The sequence below is a fragment of the Capra hircus genome, chromosome 19 (assembly GCF_001704415.2).
Source record: "Capra hircus breed San Clemente chromosome 19, ASM170441v1, whole genome shotgun sequence".
Lineage (NCBI taxonomy): Eukaryota > Metazoa > Chordata > Mammalia > Artiodactyla > Bovidae > Capra > Capra hircus.
In genome coordinates this window covers 27,345,844-27,364,617 of record NC_030826.1, presented here as the reverse complement: position 1 = coordinate 27,364,617, position 18,774 = coordinate 27,345,844, and the positions used below count along the sequence as shown (strand labels likewise).

The 18,774-nt window shown below is 49.3% G+C and overlaps 2 protein-coding genes across 3 annotated transcripts; one reads left to right on the top strand and one right to left on the bottom strand.

Moving 5' to 3' along the window:
* On the bottom strand, positions 1,723-16,767 carry CNTROB (centrobin, centriole duplication and spindle assembly protein). 2 transcript variants are annotated; one of them, XM_005693538.3, is made up of 19 exons: positions 15,609-16,767; positions 14,749-14,833; positions 14,414-14,495; positions 13,780-13,936; positions 12,774-12,890; positions 12,440-12,556; positions 12,029-12,127; positions 10,606-10,842; positions 10,166-10,312; positions 7,366-7,499; positions 6,667-6,792; positions 6,320-6,482; positions 5,014-5,275; positions 3,991-4,145; positions 3,665-3,728; positions 3,317-3,487; positions 3,044-3,179; positions 2,503-2,578; positions 1,723-2,271 (listed from the first exon to the last, which is right to left on the bottom strand). In XM_005693538.3, the coding sequence occupies exons 1-19, from the start codon at positions 15,879-15,881 to the stop codon at positions 2,146-2,148; spliced, it is 2,727 nt and encodes a 908-aa protein (XP_005693595.1). In that variant the 5' UTR covers positions 15,882-16,767; the 3' UTR covers positions 1,723-2,145. The 2 variants fall into 2 exon arrangements, with proteins under 2 accessions (XP_005693595.1, XP_005693596.1); XM_005693539.3 differs by having other exon boundaries at positions 1,724-2,271; positions 2,503-2,575.
* Positions 16,949-18,544, top strand: TRAPPC1 (trafficking protein particle complex 1). Its single transcript, XM_005693537.2, has 5 exons — positions 16,949-17,006; positions 17,117-17,215; positions 17,367-17,437; positions 17,749-17,887; positions 18,140-18,544. The coding sequence occupies exons 2-5, from the start codon at positions 17,117-17,119 to the stop codon at positions 18,266-18,268; spliced, it is 438 nt and encodes a 145-aa protein (XP_005693594.1). The 5' UTR covers positions 16,949-17,006; the 3' UTR covers positions 18,269-18,544.

The window sequence follows — 18,774 nt, the reverse complement described above, 5'->3', positions numbered from 1 at the left end:
AAGCAAGCATTTCCAAAGGTGAGTCGAGATTGGCCTTGAAAAGTGCCCCAGCTGGTGCAACTCTTGTTTCTTTGCCAGGATACTGGGCAGGACCGATGACAAGCTGTCCCCTTGAGCTGGAGCAGGAGAACCAGCACACCTGCTGCTCGTGGGTTTTTCATCTTCTCTTTCCTCCCCTGGGAGCTAGAAAGTTACTTTAAGGTGGAAGAAAATACAGTGGTCCCTTGATATCCAGAGTAGGGCATAGGTTGCAGAACACCCTGCAGATACCAGCATCCACAGATGCTCAAGTCCTACGTAAAAAACAACAAAAGGTTTGCATTATCATCTGTGCACATCCTTCTGGACACTTTATTAGTTTTGAAAAGTATTTATTTGGCTGTACCAGGTCTTAGTTGCAGCATGCAGGATCTTCAGTCTTCATTTTAGCATGTGGAATGCTTAGTTGCAGCATGTGGTATCTAGCCCTCTGACTAGGAATTGAACTGGGGCCCCCAGCATTGGGAGTCTTAGCCACTGGACCACCAGGGAAGTCCCCACCCTCCCATACACTTTAAATCATCTCTAGACTACTTATCTCATACTATATAAATAGCTAAAAATAAAATGTAAATGCTACGTAAAAGTTGGTTGCTGGTGTGCAGCATATGCAAGTTTTGCATTTTGAAACTTTCTGTAATTTTTTTCCCCAATATTTTTGATCCGAAGTTTGTTGAATCTGCAGATAGAGAACCCAAGGGTATGGAGGGCTGACTATTGTTACTATAAAACAGTATGTGAATCTACATTCTGTCAAGTCTATTCTGGAGCTAACCAAATAATTTAGGGACACACAAAAGGACCCCACCCTCCTCACAGAATCTAGCAAGCTCTGTCCCTCAAATGCTCACCTAGGACCGGGCCATTCGCAATCATATTTACCACCATCCCCACTTGGCACTGTGCTCTGGAGCTAGAAGGTCCCAAGGCATCATCCTTCAGTTTCATCTAAATTGTTCTACGGGTTTTTCAGGGTTTGTACTATGAAGTTGGGGCCTTTCATCAGTTCAGTTCAGTCACTCAGTCGTGCCCGACTCTTTGCGATCCCATGAATCGCAGCACGCCAGGCCTCCCTGTCCATCAACAACTCTGGGAGTTTACTCAAACTCATGTCCATCAAGTCGGTGATGCCATCCAGCCATCTCATTCTCTGTCATCCCCTTTTCCTCCTGCCCCCAATCCCTCCCAGCATCAGAGTCTTTTCCAATGAGTCAACTCTTTGCATGAGGTGGCCAAAGTACTGGAGTTTCAGCTTTAGCATCAGTCCTTCCAATGAACACCCAGGACTGATCTCCTTTAGGATGGACTGGTTGGATCTGCTTGCAGTCCAAGGGACTCTCAAAAGTCTCCTCCAACACCACAGTTCAAAAGCATCAATTCTTCAGCACTCAGCTTTCTTCACAGCCTTTCATAGTTTCACACTAATCTCATTTTCTTCTTTAATATTGTTTCTCTTTGTTCATTTTGGTATGAGGATGAAAGTTTTCACAATCATGGCCTTTTTTTCCTTGCCAGCACTCTAGTCTTTTACATATGTTTCAAAGCCAGAAGAGTGAAGCCATAATATGTGGGCTGGCTGGAGCAGAATCTAACAGGATCCTACTAACACAATTGAAAGAATTATCTGCTCCTGAAAGAGAAAACTGTCTTCCCAATATCACATTTTCACTCAAACTCTTTATATAGTAACTTTTTTAATAAAAGTGTTTTTCTGATTATTAAGTAACACATATGTTTCAGAACAGTTGGAAAATACAGAGATATATAAAAGAAAATAAGGGTCCCATAATTCCAGAACCGACCAGAGCTAGCCACACTGTAGGTTTCACTCTGGAAACACTGAGCCTTCGTTCACCTACACTTTGGAAATCTGGCCACAGACTGTTTTCTTTCAAAGCAGTCATGTCTTTTTCCACAGAATATGAAATAGAAACATATAAAAAACACACTCAAAGAGAAGAATGAGGTTTCTTCACAAAGTGGTTTCCTAGAAATCCTCCCTTTTCTGAGTGCCTATGAGTCAGAGACTCTAATACAGACTACCAGATTTATTAAAATAATAATAATAAAAATAAGAAGAGGCCAAGGAAGAGAAAGGTGAAGGGCTTATCTCCAGATTCCCCCCCGACTTCTCACACCACCAGGGGCGGGGTGCCCACTTTTCTTCCGAGCTGGAGGTTTGTCAGTCTTAGTGGCTACAGCGAGGCGCCGAGGGAGAGCCTGGGAGGGAACCTAAGAGTTGAAGGGAGAGAGAGAAGAAAAACCTCAGTGTCATGTCCTCCCAGTACCCCGCTCCTGAGGAAAGGTGTTGTGTGTGGGGAAGGCTGGAGTCAGACAGTAAAGAGGAAGGGCCACACTACAGAAAATGGGAGCCCGGTCAGTGGGGTCAAGGCGATCATGTGGAGGGCGAGGGACGAGTCAGTGAGAGCCTCCCACCCCTTCACCCAGCCCTACTTTCCTCACCTCTTTTCGGGGGATCTCACCCAAGCGGGAGTCTGTGTTCCTTCTGGGGGCATTTTCCCCTCGGCTGTCAGTCCTGCTGTACAGAGATCAGGGGATGAGGAGGGGCAGCTGCTCCCCACTCTCCCCAACACTCGGGGAGAAGTACTACTTCCCGGTGCTGTCTCTTAAGAATGAACAAACAAGATAGACCCGGGGATCCAATAAGAGGAAACATGAGTGGAGTCACATACTGAGTTATACTAGGTCATCACAGTCCTAGGACTCTCAGTTCTGAGCTGCAGGGTAAAGAGGAAAAAATTAAAGTAGAAAAACATGCAAAAGAGATTTTTTAAGAGGCGAAAAACAAACCAAAAAGAAAAGAGACAAAAGAAAGGTGGGGAAGAGTGAGAGATGGAGGAAGAGGGGGAGACTCCAACTACCCTCACTTCTTCCCCAGAAAAGGGCAGACAACACTACTCAATAGACACACTCCACACTCTTCCCGTTCACAGTCCAGATGCCTTCCACCTAGTCCATCCTCCCTTCCCTCCCAGGGTGGTACCCGCCGCAGTGGTCCAGCCTCTTCAGGTAAAGCAGCAGATCCTCGGCAGGCAGCGCCTCCCAGCCCCGAGCTTGGTAAAGTCGTAACAGCTGAGACACTTCCATCAGCTGCCTCGAGGATGCGGGCCCATCTCCACCTGAGACACACATCAGGAATGACCATCATCCTGGGGTGGCCCCAGCCCTTATCCCAGCTCCCGGAGCCCAGAAGGGCTTTCAGTTCCAGGTACTGGCTCCACACCTGAGACCTACCTGTAAACCAGGACCTACTTACCTCTCTCTGGGGAGCCACCGCTGGGACCACAGCTCTGTGAAGGGGCCGAAGGAAGCTCATGGACCCGGAAAAGACTGGACGCCATTGCTAAGGGAACTTTAGTTTTATGGACAGGGGGCGGGAGGCGTGGCACCTGAGGGGTTTCCTCCCAAGATGGGGCAGTCAGAGGACCTAGCCAAAGGAATGAGATTCAGGATGAAGAAATGGGGCAAAAGCCAAGGAATTCCAACAGCCTTAGCCTTCATGGGGCTTTGTAACCTTTGCCAGCTCCTGAGGACCCAGCCCTGGTAAGTGGATCTCCTGCCTCTTTCAGACCCAGCCCCAAACTTCTTCAGAGCTGGCGCTCACCAGGCTTAGGGGGAAGCTGATCGACGGAGGGGTTCTCGTGGCTCTGGGGTGCAGTCTCCAGCAGCTGGGGGGACAAGACAGTAGGGCTCCCTGAAGACCACTGAAGAAAGACACCTCAGGGTCTGCAGGAAGCAGCAGGGAGGAGGTAGGAGCTGGTCTCCAAAGTTCCAGAAGGAATTGCTGCATCAGAAATAAGGGGGACTGGGAGAGGCAGAAACTGGGATGAAGTCTTAGTCCTAAAAGGCCAGAGTCCTCACCTCTCAGAGTAGAAAGAGAAAATAAGGAAGGGACAGAGAAAGCAAGATGGGAGAGGTGGGCTTTCTTACCTGGTGTAAAAAATGCTTGAGGCCCTGCAGCTGGGAAGGGGGTGGCAGGCCTTCCTTCAGGAAGCCATCCCCCTCAGACCCAGGGTCTTCCTCAGGAAATGGTCGCTCTGCCCGGTGATCCGGATGGAAGGTCCCAACTGCAGAGAAGGCCTCCACTGTACAGTGAAACAGGGGGTGTGTGCTGTAGGGGGAGGGGCTCCTCCACCAGGCAGCTCGCTCAAAGCCTGGAAGGAGGGGGCCTGTCACACATAAGTGGGGCTTCGCAGCTAGAAGATGATCACAGTTGAAAACAGCTGGAGAGGGAAGTATTGAAGGCAACTGGGAGCTGGGCACACCTGAATTCTAAGACAGAAAAGTAGACAGAAGGGGAAGGCTGTGGTCCCTGGATGTTGAATGAGTAAATCCCGCCATAGCACAGAATGCTTTAAGATAAAAAGACATGTTCTGGCTGTTTCACCAGAACATACCCTCATGCTTACTTCAACATGGGTTGTCTCATTTTCACCACACAGAGCACTCCATGCACCCAAGTCACAGCTGACTGAATCAGGCGTGGCCACAACTCAAGATCAGCTGATCTGAGGAACGGTTACCAACCCACCAGACTGCCTCTCTTTAAACTTGGACCCAAGAAACAAAGGCAGGTTGTCTAGAGTCTTGCTAGAGTCGGCATCACAGCTGCTCAAAGCCACATGCAAACCAAAGCAGCGAGAGCAAGAACCCAAGGGGGAGAGAGGGTCAGTCATTCAAGAGGAAGAAGCAGAGTCCAGAGGCCAGGTAGGCCCAGAGCAAGCAGCCCCTGGTGCCAACTTCGGTTCTCATCAAGCACAGTTATGTCCCATTTCCTAGAGTCTAACCACCTGTATTTGAACCAGCTAGAGTGGATTTCTGCTCCTGGTAACGGACAGTCACTAAGACATCTGGGAAACAGAATGCTCAAGCCCCCAGCAGACAGGAAGTTAGGTTAAGAGAGAGACAGTCAGTGCAGGGAAAGGGAACCCGGTGACTTCTGTCCCCAGGCACCTGAAGAAGACGTGAGGTCCGGCTTTGGCTCCAGGGGCTGGAAGGAATGCTGGCTCTGGAAAGTGGGGCCTAGCAGGAGGCTAAGATCTGGAGAGGGGCTGCAGAGAACAGGCGGCGGCACCCCAGGCAGCTCCTCCCGTGTTTCCCGGCTCTGCTGCAACACGGGCTTCAGGGCCACAGCCATGGGGGGCACCGTCCAGATCCTCCTCTCCCCCTTCTCTGGTTCCTGCGGCCCAGGGCTGGAGGGGCCAGCGGGGGGAACCTGGGCACAAGAGAAGGTGCACTTAAAGAGATGAGATGTGCCACAGATACTTTAATAAGATAACAGATTAGTAGAACGTCCTTAGAAGGGTATTTGGGAACATCTATCAAATTTCTGACAAATTTTAAAATGCATATTTTTGATCCTACAATTCCATTTCTAGAAACTGTATAGATATACTGAACCAAGACATATTAATGACATTTTCTGCAGCACTATTTGTAGAAGTAAAACACAGGAAACAACTTTAATATCCACCAACAAGCACTTGGTTAAATAAGTCATATAACTGTGTATAGAGGGCAACATTTCTGTGCAGGGTTGGGGGGTGGAGCTGGGGGTAGGATACACTCAAGACACCAGTAACAGCTGCTGCTTCTTCGGGGAGGAACCAGGAGACTGAGGTGCACGCATAGAATGGAGATTACTTTTCACCGTATACCTTTTTGAACAGTTTGGTTGTTTTTTTTCTTTCATTTCATTATGTTTTAAAATTTTTGGCTGCACACATGGCATGTGGGAACCTTAGCTCTCCAACCAGGGATTAAACGTGGGCCCCTGCACTGGACGGCTGAGCGTTAACCTCTGGACCACTGAGGATGTCCCTTTTGTTTTGTAAAATTACTATATGCACATTATTATCTATCCCCCAAAATATTTTAGCTAATATTAAGAACTTAATTGTTAAAAGAAGGAAGTAGGAGATGCCAACAGAGGGAGAGCAAGGGTTGAGACTCCCTAGGGCAGGACTCAGCAACAGTTTCTGACTCTTTCCATCACAATTACTTCAGCTGCCCTTTGGCAAAACCAGCATCATGTGTTACCCTCTCGTGGGCTGGGAGAAGAGGCTGGTGCCCAGTGCTGTGGGGCCAGTCTGGGAAAGTAGCAGCCACGGCAAAAAGACGGCTTTTGATGAGACAGTTACTCTTTGGGAAAGCTCAAAGGATTTTCCTAACACAGGTCCTAGGAGGTGAACTCCGGACTCTCCTTGGGAGGGAGCTAGATGTCCCAGGAAGGGGTCTAAAAAGAACCCTGACAGCCTACCGGGGGGTGGGGCAGCAGGGCGGTGGTGCTGAGCAGGCGGGTGACCTCCTCCCAGTGGGCCTGCAGCATGGCCTGCAGCCGCTCCACCAGCTCCACCCGCTGTTCCTCCAGTTGCTGGTTCCCACTCTGCAGTTCCCGCACTCGCGCCTGCTCCCGGGCCAGTCTGAGAGGAAAGACGCAAGAGGTGATGTTGGGCCTTGGAGAAAGCAGAGACTCGGAGAACAGGAAGAGCCACAAGGAAAGGTGGGACACAGGAAACTGTGAGAGGAGCTGGTGCCAGTGCAGAAGAGACCAAGGCTGCAGGGGAAGGGACCAAGGCCTGACATGGAGACTCCAGGGTCCAGTACCTGAGCTCATAGTCCTGAGCCACCTGCTGCTGCCGCTCCTCCCGCTCTGCTATTTCCACCTTGAACTGAGCCAACTGGGAGGACAATTCCTGTTGGTGCTGTCCATTCAGCTCCTGCAGCTGCTTCCTGAGAGGACAAAGGTGAGAAGAAAGAACTGAAGATGTAGAAGGACGTCATCCAGTAAGAAAAAGCCAGCATGTGTGCACAGGAGAGTGAGCGAGCAAGCCAGCCAGCTAGCCCTGCCCTGGCAGGGTTGGGGGGCAGGGTTGTTCAGGACAGCTGAATGGGTTCCCTAGAGGCAGACTTAAATGAGGACTTATGTGAAGGTGGTTCATTTAAGAAGCATTTCTGGGAAAAAAAAAAAAAAGCTGGTAGCGGAGTAGGGGAAGGAAGGGAGAAGGGCACGTCTGGACATGCTGCAGGTCTCAGCTCAGCACTGTACACACCAGGGGCTAGGGAGCTAGAAATTGGTATTCCTGCAGCCATCAGTTATTGGCTAAGTGCTCCTTCCTATGGGGGGAAAGCGGAAAATCCCCAAGAAGGTCTGGCTCTCCTGTGAACCCGAGGCAGGTCTCCCACCGAGAGTCAGACAGGAGCCGGTGTGTTGGAAGCTGGTAAAGGGATCTGAGAGGGTCTGGGTGGCCCCCGCCACCACCTGCTGCAGCTGTGGAGAGGCAGCAGCCAGCAAGCTCCAAGCACCTGTGATGGTCCCTCAGGGAGGCTGCCTGCCGAAGGCTGCTCTCCTGCGCCTGTGCCAGCCGCTCGGTCACCCGCTGCTCCAGCTGCACCGCCAGCTCCGACTCCATCTGGATCCGCTGGCTTTCATACCGGGCCTGGGAGTGAAGCAAGTGAGTGGGTGGGGGAGGTCATCATCAGCTCCATGCTGTTTGGGCTTAGAAGGGGATGGAGGATGTAAGGTACGTTAAAAAAGGATGCTCAGGGCTGGTACACTGGGATGACCCAGAGGGATGGGATGGGGAGGGAGGTGGGAGGGGGGTTCACGATGGGGAACACATGTACACCCATGGTGGATTCATGTCCATGTATGACAAAAACAATACAATATTGTAAAATAAACTGAGTTTGTTTTAAAAAATCCATGCACCAACATTCCCTCGTACATCTGAGAGACAAAAGAAAGAGAATTTTGCCCCAAGGAGTGAAAGCGGTTTCCCTTCCTTATAAAACCATGACCTTGGACAATACAAATATTTTTTTTGTGCTTTTTTAAAAAATATTTATTTAACTCCTTTCATTACCTAAATTCTTTTTAATTTTTAAAAATTATGGTAAGAAACGCATATACAGAGCTTACCTTCTTAGGTAATACAAAACTTACCATTTTTAAGTGTAGCTTTAGGTATACTCACATTGTTGTACAGATCTCTAGAAATTTCATCTTGTAAAACTGAAACTCTATACCCACTGAACAACAGCTCTCCATTTTCCCTCCCCAGCCCCTAACAATCACCACCCTACTTTCTGTTTCCATGAATGATTATGTCTGTTCTAGGTATCTCATCACCTACTATTTTTTAAGTTTCAGGTGTACAACATAGTGACTTAGTGATTACACATTCTAAATTAATCCCCACCCAAAATTTTTTAATGAAAAATCTTAATGATATATACTCTCCCTCTGAGCTGGCAGTTTCACTTTAAGGAATCTATCCTTCAGAAGGAATGCCAAAGAGTCATGTACAATGATGTTCACTGCAGCATTATTTATTTTTGGCCATGCTGCGGCTTACAGAATCTTAGTTCCCTGACCAGTGACTGAATTTGTGCCCTCTGCAGTGGAAGCGTGGAGACCCAACCTTTGGATGGCCAGGGAATTCCATGCAGCACTTTTGTTTTTTTTCAAGCTGTGCTGAGTAGCCATTGCAGTCTGCAGGCCTCTCTAGTTGCAGCTCATGGGCTTAGTTGCCCCATGGCATGTGGGATCTCAGTTCCCGGACCAGAGATTCATCCCTCGTCCCCTGCATTGGAAGGTAGATTTTTAACCACTGGCCCACCAGGGAAGTCCCCAGTGTTATTTTTAATAGTGAAAAAAAATTGGCATCAGGGTAAATTTCTCATCGAAAGGATGATTCATACATTTATTGTAATATAATTCTTTTTAAAAAATGATGCACATCTGTATGTGTTGACATGGAAAGATGTCTATGATATATTACAAGGTAAAAAGTTGCAGTGAATGTGTATATATATATATATATATTTTTTTTTTTTTTTTAAGCACCAGCCCATAAACACATATGAAAAAGTTCTGAAAGGATACACACAAAGTGATATGAGAAGGCAACCAATACTGTGTACTTCTGTACACTTGAACTTGTATTACAGATCACTTTTATTCATATCTTAAAAACATTTTTTAGAGTTCTCTGGGAAGACTACCTTGACCCATCCATATAGAATTGATGGCTCCTTTCTGTCTTGGATATTTACATCTGATAAATTAACTTTGAGAATTTAAACAGAAACTGAGTTTAAGATTTTAAAATAAGTTGACTGAAAAAGAGTGAAATGAGAATAATGACTCTAAAAGATGACAAGAAAGGAAAGAAAAATAAACATCCAATAGGCAAGACAAAATAAGATACAAATGGGACTTCCTTGGTGGTCCAGTGGCTAAGACTCTTGTGCTCCCACTGTAGGGGGACTGGGTTTGATCCCTGGTCACACAACTAGATCCCACATGCCAAAACTAAGACACTGTACAGCCAAATATTTTGAAAAATAGTTATTCTTACTCTAAATTATTAGGGCTTCCCTGGTGACTCAGTGGTAAAGAATCTGCCTGCAATGCAGGAGGCCTGGGTTCAGTCTCTGGATCGGGAATCCTAAAGAAGGGAATGGCAACCCACTTCAGTATTCTTGCCTGGAGAATCCCATGGAGGGAGGAGCCTGGCGGGCTACAGTCCATAGGGTTGTAAAGAGTCAGACACGACTGAGCGACTAACACTTTTCTAAATTATTAATCATACTCCTTCAAAAATGTGTGTGCTAGACAAGCTCCCCATGTAACTGGTGAGCTCCCTATTGCTGGGATTGTGTTAGGATTATCCCAGCCCAGAGCTTACACACAGGAGTTGTTCAGTAGGTTTACTGAATGCACACATACACGCATGTGGCTGGCACCAGTTTAGGGGCTTATAAATTACTACTGAATTGTTAACTAATGTCTTTACCCTTGGCCCTCCATGATAAATTAGTTTCCATGTGGTCAGCCCTCCAATTCAATGGGCCAAGTGAAAAGTGTGTCCTCTCAAAACTGGCCTCTCTAACCCAGAAACTGGTTGTCCCCTTAAGTCAACTATTAATAAGGAAAGAAGTCTCTCAGAAACTCATTAATTTGCTTTTAACATACATTTTATCCATAAAGGCCAAAATTCTAGTTAGAAATAGGAGTGTCTGCCCTGACTCCTGAAGCCACTTCATCTCAGACCTCCATCTCCCCAGCAGGGACACTCCCCTAGAACCTCAGCCTCCTGACCTGCACCAGGCTCATCTCCAGCTGCAGGGCGTCTCTCTCTCTCCGAGCTGTATCCAGCTCTCCTTCCAACCGCCGCACCTCAGACTGCACCAAGGCCAACTGCTGCTGGGCCTCCCGGGCAGCCTGGGCCTCCCTCTGGGTGTTCCCCTAGGAAAGGGCAATCAGACTTCAGTTTGTAATCTCATTTCCTGACTCCCTGATTCACCCTCCCATACCCTAAGATCCAAGCTCCCTTCCTCTTCACCTGTGACCTATTTCCTCATCTCTGTTGAATCTCACACTTCAATTTTCCGTATATTTGATGCCCCGAGCCCTTCCTGCAGGCCCTACCCTTTCAGCCTTCTCTCCCTCACTCTTCTTCCTGCTCCACTATACCATGTATTCTGACATTCATCTCATTCAATTTTGTCCTTCATCTGTTCCTCAACTGCCCCTTCTACCTTCTCCCTTTCCAGCTGAGCCTGGCTCTCCTCCTGCAGCGCCTGGTAGCGTTCCTTCAGCTGGTGCTCCTGCTGGGCCCAGCTCCGCCGCTCTTCTTCGAGGGCCACCTGCAGTGTCTCCAACTGTCGACGCTCACTGAGTTGCCCAGCCCGGGCCTCATCCCGTTCTTCCTGTAGGACTCGGCAGCGCTGCTGTTCTAGCTCCAAGCTCAGGGTCAGAGCTTGCCTCTCCTCCTCCTACAGCCCCAGGAGAAAACCAAGATTTTAGCATGCCCTCAGGAGACCAGCAATCTGCCTCCTCACCCCTATACAATGCGCCGGTTGAGAATTATATCCATGAAAACACAATAGTTAACAAGCCCACAGGTAAATAAGAGTTTCTGTATCAGAATTAGGTAGCTGCTGCTGCTGCTAAGTCGCTTCAGTCGTGTCCAACTCTGTGCGACCCCACAGACGGCAGCCCACCAGGCTCCACTGTCCCTGGGATTCTCCAGGCAAGAACACTGGAGTGGGTTGCCCTTTCCTTCTCCAATGCTTAAAAGTGAAGAGTGAAAGTGAAGTCGCCCTGGGCTCATATCTCAGTCTGAATCCCAGCTCTGCATTTATTTTGGGTTCTGAGGCACCACCCTTACTTGTAAAGTGGGCATATTACAGTCCACCTCATGCGGATTAAAGTTAAAAGGATATGTAAAGCATTTAGCACAATGTCTGGCCTGTACTAAGTACTCAATATATGATAGCTGTCACCACTGTCATCAGAAGAAATTCCACAAAGACTAGAAAATTCAGCCTTACAAACAGGTACTAGCCAACCAGCAGCTGCCACCAGCACTCTTGGACTGTTAGGAATGTCAGTACCAGCATGCATGTACCAAGCGTGCGTCATGCATGCAGGAAATTCTAAACCTGGCTACTAATTCATGTGGGTAATCATCTTACCATTTCAGCAGTGAGAAACCTAAGTCTCACCCCTACAACTTTCTGAAAATATTTAGGTTCCCCAACCCCTTATACATCAAAACCTCAGGGAAAAGACCCAAGAAATCTATATTTAAAAATAATTCCCAAATGATTCTAATGAGGATTCAATTTGCAGAGACTCTCAAACTGGCTTGACGGCAGAGCTCACTTTTTGTAGAGTACCTAGCAGAACTAGTGTTTTGAAGAACACACTTTGCTCTGGTGCAACTCAAATGGTGAACTCCCACAATCCACCAAAAGGCCGTATCCCCAGACTTCCCTGGCAGTCCAGTGGTTAAGGCTCCTTGCTCCCAACTTGTGGGGGGAGAGGTGTGCTGGGTTCAATCCCTGGTAGAGGAACTAAGATCTTGCATGCCATGGGTGCAAACAAACAAAAAAATCCATATCCCTCTTGAAGTAATGACCAGCCTTTATTGGAATTAACCCAGGCGAGCATTCTCACCAGTGTCTCTTTTTCCCGTTGCTGCAGTCGGGCACCTTCCTGCTCACGACTCAGGGCCTCCATGGCCTCAGAAAGGCTTTGCTCCAGGCGGGTTACTGTCTTTCAGGGAGAGAACATAGGATGGAGGAACTGAGGAGAATCCCTGCATGCTACCCTTTGAAAATCATTAACAACATAAACTTTAAAAGCAAGGGTTAACTAAATGACTTGGGGGCCAGAGGGATGAGGAGAGCTGAGCAGACATCAAACATGCAAGTTTGGCAGCAGAAACACTGAAGGGAGAGGACACAGGAGAAAAACTGTCAGGCTAGCTACGGCAAGCTGGAGGTCAACCTTCGAGGAACCCTGGTTCCTCCCCCATCCAGCCATCGGTGACCCAGGTTCTAATGCTTCGTGATCCTGGTTGCCCACCTCCTGCTGCTTGCTTCTAGTGAGTTCAGCTGCCTGCCGTTCCTCCTGGAGTCCCCGAAGCACCTCTGTCCGCTCAGCTTCATGCCGGTTCCAGCCCTCCACCACGCGGGCCAGGGTCTCAGGAAAGGAAGGAGGTCACATAGAATTTTAAACAATTTTTCTTCCCTCTTTGTGTCCACAGGAGAAGGGGCAACAGCCACCTTCTTCCAGTGGTCAGCAGACCCAGCACTTACCCGCCCCCAACTCCTAATGTGAACAAACAAATGCTGGCCTCCCCCTGTATTCCTTGGTGCCCCCCATAGAGAGACCCACCCACATTCCGCTCCCCTGGCACCTTGTCCAGTTGTTCAATCATGATATCTTTCTTTCGGTCAGCAGTCACGGCCACGGCTAACTGTTGCTGAAGCTCAAGGACACGGGTCTGCAGATTCTGAATATGGCGCTCACAATGCTGGGAAGAAGGGTGAAGGGGTCTGGGTGTTGCCACCCTTAGTTTGACCAAAGCTCCAAACTTTCCAGCTTCTCTATGGGGGAAATGGGCTGGAGACAGGGAGCGTGGGTCCCAAGAACGGAACAGGTTTGAAGAAGGAGAGTCAGGAATTCCGGAGCCTGAGGTCTCCAACGCCTTCCTCTACCACCTCAGGAGGCAGGGGTTTGGTTTCCAGCCTCTCCCCTCTCCTAGATCTCCTGAGAAAAATTTCCATGAACCTTTCGGCAGGGGTGCAGTAGTCCATGCTGCAAAGAGTGGGAAGTTACTCCTGCCTTAAGAAGCATACTGGACACGACTATTCAGCGTGGCAAGGGGAAAGCCTTTCATTCATGTCCAGGCAGTTTAAAATAGAGGAAGAGAAGGTTCCAAAAATGACAACACGACCAGTAATTCCGACTTTTCCTCTGCTTCATCCTGCTCTCTGCCCTCTTCAGATAGGCTGAGGTTCCAGGAACAAAGCTCATTATATCACCAGTAGCTCTGCACAAGCCAAAAATGTGTTGTTCATTCACCAAACATGTACAGAGTATTTGTTTGTGCTGGGTATGTTCTAGACTTTAGGAAGACACTGCTGAACAAGATAAGGTATGACCCATGTGGAGCTTAGGTTTTAAAGACGGGAAACAAACAAGACATACCAGACTTTGATAAACTATGTGAAGGAAATAACAGAATGATCTGAAGGAATGCCTGGAGGGGAGGTGTGCCATCCTAGACAGGATGATCAAAGAAGGCTTTCCTCACAGGTGAGCCATTTGAGTAAAATCCTAGCTTGCAGGACCGTAATCTTTTAGCACTTGGCTCTATTTCTAATCTTTGCTTCTGTCAAAAGGAAGCCTTTATATCTCACCTTGCGACGAGTATGCTCTGAATCCAGTGCATCTCTCAGTCCCTGAAAATCTGGGGGGTTGAGTGAGGGCCCTGGCCGAAGGCTGGTGTAGCGGGGGAACAACTCCTCAAAGGCCTGGGCTGAGCTGGATGGAGACAAGCCTTGCAGCGGTCGGGTGCTGAACAGATCAGGTAGAGAACAGAAGGGATGGGAAAGCTTTAGAGACCCAGAGTCCCATTTCCAGACATTTTACAAATAAGGAAACTACAACTCAGGGCACGAGCCATGCCCAAAGTCACAAAGTTACATAGAGAAATGACAGAGCCCTAGAGAGCACATAGGCTTTTTGAGTCACTCTATAGTAGTCCTTTCTCTACTCCATGCTTTCTGCAGCATGAGTCACTGCAGAAAAGAGCTAATTCTTCTGGAGGAGGAAGGACCTAGAAAACCAGGTACTAAGCAGTGGATGCCTATGTTCCCAAAGGAGTAAGTAGCATAGCAGAAAGGCAAGAAAGGGTAAAAACTGAAAGCTAAGTGACAAGCATCTTATGTCCTTAAGAGGTATAAAAGCAGCAAAGGGAGAACTAAGCGATAGAACACTTGGCTTTCCAAGAAAGAGGGGAAGGCAGCTAGGAGAACCCCAAGGAGAACTCACTTAAGCAAGGTGGCTGTGCTGTCACTGTCAAAGGAGTCCTCTTCCCGTCTCTCAGAGTCAGCACCTGGAATCGGGGGATCCCCTGCAGGCAGCCAGAGGGACCCACAGCCAGGGTCAGGTAAGGATGGGAACAGGGATCACTTGAAGGAGAAGAAAGGAGTGGTCCTTCCTTTCCACGTCACCCACTCCTCCTGCCTCTCTCCCTAAGAAACGGAGCCTTTTCTCCTGAAATCTCTTATCTCTGAGTCTAGGTCTCCAGCCCATACATATTCTGCAACTTTCTCCACTTTTCCCACCCCTTAAATCTAGGTTCTCTTTTATAGAAAATCACTCACGATAAGCCGCATCACGTGAGGTTTGGAGCATGCTCTGGAGTTGACCCCGAACACTCTCCATCTCAAAGATATGCTTAGAACCATCCTAGAAAAAAGCAATGCAGAAATCAGATGCAATAATCCATACTGCATCCAGGGTAGATGGCATCGAGTGGCCTCTAAGGCCGAAGAATTTTTACTCTCACACCTTGGAAAGCAAGAAAAATAGAACTGACTCAATAAGAAACTCAATTGTCTATGGAAGCCAGAGAGGTAATGTAAATGAATTAACTGGGCATCTTAAGGTAAGAGTGGTGAGGATTCCTTCCAACTAGAGAGCAAATATCCTGTGTAAAGACTCTGCTGTCCACAGCTATCAGTTTTTCAAACTCTGGGAGGCCTAGCCAGTCTGCAGATCGGTTATGATATGTGTTCTATCTGACACTATCTTCTCTGTAACATGTATAAGTGATTAAACCATGTTTTAATGATTTACACACCAAATTTTGAACCATACAATCAAAACAGTTTCAAGATTAAAGGGTCTTAGAATATTTTCCTTAAATCCCTAGTTTCCTCTTGGGATGAAGAACCCTTATCCTCATTTCCAGCACCCACATCCCAGTTAAAGCACAGCAACCTACCCCATGGGTGTCTCTGAAGAAAAAAAAAAAGTTAGGAAGTCTCACAATTTTCCAACTTATGATGAGTGGCTCAGGACTCTCATCAACATTTGCTCACAGGAACAAACATGGCTGACTGTGTAGTTAAAAGAAATTATGGAATCCAAGAACAGGAGCTCAAATCTCAGTAAAGCTCTTTTTTTTTTAACCACCCCCAATCCCAAGACCCTAGAGGTGTCCAAGACAGACCTCCCTCACCTTTTTCTTGACGTTGTTCTCCAATCCCAGTGACAAGCTGTGACTCAATTCTTGGGCCAAGCCATCCAACACCTCATGGGGAGGTGGGGAGGCGGCAGGTAAATACAGCTGGGCTCGGGCTGTGCTCTCTGCCTGACGACTGAGGTGCAAAGAAGTATACAGCTGGGAGGTCACCTCAGAGGACACTTGGTTCAGCCCAGGGGCTTCTGATGACTCACTCAGGAGGTCCTTGGCCCGTAGGGGTGAACTGGGGCTGGCAGCTGATGCTGCCATGAGTACAGGGAAGAGACAACTGGAGACAGCAGAGGTGGGAACTCCTGGTTCTGCTTTAGGAGAGCCCAGGGGAGTAATAACTGGGAGAAGGAAGATTTGGGAGAAAAGAGGAAGACTCCGAGCGAGGGATTCTTGAATGAGGGTATGGAGCCTTTCTGGTTAAAGGAAAGGTTTCCAACAGTTCCAGAGGCCATGGGAGAGGACAAAAGGATTTCTTTCCACAGCTCCTGGGAACAGTGGAAAAGGCGGGTGCAGGGAGGAGAGGGTGGGGATGGAAGACCTACTGCAGGGCAGGCGCACCACTGCAGTTCCTCTGGAGAGCTGAAAGCTGCAGTTCAACTTCTGGGCCAAGCTCTCATAGTCCACTGAGCTCTTAAGTTCTCACACTCAGAAGGTGCAAACTGAAACGGACCCAAATCCAATAGGGGCCTAATTTCCACCCAGCTGTCTTATGTGCCCCTCAACTGGCTCCAGTCTCAGCGAGACAGGAACCTCACGCTCCCCACGTCTCCTCTTCCCCCATGCACCCGTTCCATCCAGGATCAACTCTCTAGTACGTCCCCTCCGATCCCTCCGGGCAAGAAAGCCGTAGCACGGCTCCCTAGAATCCTTCCCTCCCTACTACCCAAAAGAACGTTTGTGAACACTCAAGTCACGCCCACTGATGGCCCTAAAAAATACGCTCAGGCGCTCCAGCCTAGCCTGAGATCCCCTACCTCGATTACCCCGTTCCGACTACTCCCTACACCTCTAGTCCTCAGCCCCCCGCAGTTTGCCAAGGTGGGAACTAGGGATTGCCCCCTCCCCCTGAGAGCCGGTAGGCCCACACCCAAAAGACCCCTCTTCTCGCGCCCTTCCCAACACTCAAAACCGTTGGCAGGCTCCCGCCCACCTTCCGTAGCTCCGCCTCGCTCGCTTCGATGACGTCACCAGCCCAGGATACAGCGCTTTCAGCGGCTCCCAGCTTCAGGAGCGGAGAGCCTTAGACGCGCATGCCCAGACCCGGCGCCACGGATTGGCTGAAGCAGATATGGGGCGGAGTTATTGCTGAGACGCTTTGACCCGATGGGGCGGGGCTCCGCGAAAACCGGAAGTGTCGAGTGACTGGCACTCAGAGCAGTTCCGGTGAGTCCGGGGGAGGGGTCCCCGTCTGGTTGGAGGGATCCGGGACTGAGAACTGGAGCCAACCGAGTGTGGGCTGTCCCGGAGAGAGGCTCACATTCTCTGCCTTGCAGATGACTGTCCACAACCTGTACCTGTTTGACCGAAATGGAGTGTGTCTGCATTACAGCGAGTGGCACCGCAAGAAGCAAGCGGGGATCCCTAAGGAGGAGGTGACGAGAGGGCCCCGCGCCACTTGGGTGACCTCGCATCTCCAAATGCACATAGTCCCAGTCCAGCCCCTTTTCTCCAAACCCTGGCTCATTCCCACCCCTACCCCGTCTCCTTTACAACAGAAAGCTGATTCTGCCCCTCTCCCTCCAGGAGTACAAGCTGATGTACGGGATGCTCTTCTCTATCCGCTCTTTTGTCAGCAAGATGTCCCCGCTGGACATGTACGCGGAATCGGAGGGGTTGTTGAGGGAAGGAGGGAACAGATGGGGAGGGGGTACTTTCTGGAGTGGGAGGGGCTTTGGTCCCCAGAGAGGGTAAGGAGACAGAAAGAAAGGCTGAGTCAGGAGCGAGAATGCAGGAGATGGCAGAAGCGGCGGTGGGGAAGAGAAGGTTAGAGAGGTTGGGCACGGGGGCTACAGTGAAAGATGAAGCTGCGAGGTGTCTAAGAGGGAGTCTATCTAACGGGGATCAGAAGTATCTCTTTGGGAGAGATTCCGCTCCCATTCCTTAACATTGCTCCCCATCCTTGCAGGAAGGACGGCTTCCTGGCCTTCCAAACTAGCCGGTACAAACTCCATTACTACGAGACGCCCACTGGGATCAAGGTTGTCATGAATACAGACTTGGGCGTGGGGCCCATCCGAGATGTGCTGCACCACATCTACAGTGCGGTCAGTGCCAGTCCCTCGGACCCTGCTCCCAAAGCCTCAACAGCCATGGTCACTTAGAGCCCCAAGACTCCATCCCTGCCCTAAGCCTACTGTACTGTACAGTACAGTAGACACCCTGGGTTTTCTCAGGAACTCCACGACCAGTTTCTCCTCAAAGAGCTTGCCTCCAGCCCTTGATCCCTGTGCATTCACACACCTGTGAGGTTGAAAAGAAGTGTTCAAAGCCTGGCTCTACACCCTCCCTCTTCACAGCTGTATGTGGAGCTGGTGGTGAAGAATCCCCTGTGCCCGCTTGGCCAGACTGTGCAAAGTGAGCTCTTCCGTTCCCGACTGGACTCCTACATCCGTTCTCTGCCCTTCTTCTCCGCCCGGGCTGGCTGAAGGAAGCACTCTACCTCACCCCTCAGAAGAATCGCTGTCTGCCTGGGGCCCAACCTAACCTGTATCACCCGAGGGCTCCTGCTGCAAGCCCTACCACCCCAGTCCCCCAGCTTCATCAAGCCCCTTGGTAGCCCTCCTAGGGGAACAGCCTAAAGCCCTTCACAGGAAGGCAGCCTACTGGAGTTCCTACACCTCCAAACCAGGTCCTCTCTCCAGTTTGATCCCCTACCTGACTCTGTGAGAAGTACAGAATAAACTTTTTATCACCCTCTGGGACCTGAGTGTGTCAGTTTGAGTGGTTGATCGGCACCTGCCCCTCTCATGGAGGCGTGAACCAGGGTGTCTGCATCCTTTGAGCCAAAAAAGAGGCTTTGTCCATGGGTTTGTTAACAGCAACACGACTGATGTTTGGGGCTGGGTAATACCTTGATTGAGAGGAGGGTGGGAGGGCTGCCAGGTACTCTGTTCTGCCTGTGAAAGTGTTAGTCGCTCAGTCTTGTCTGACT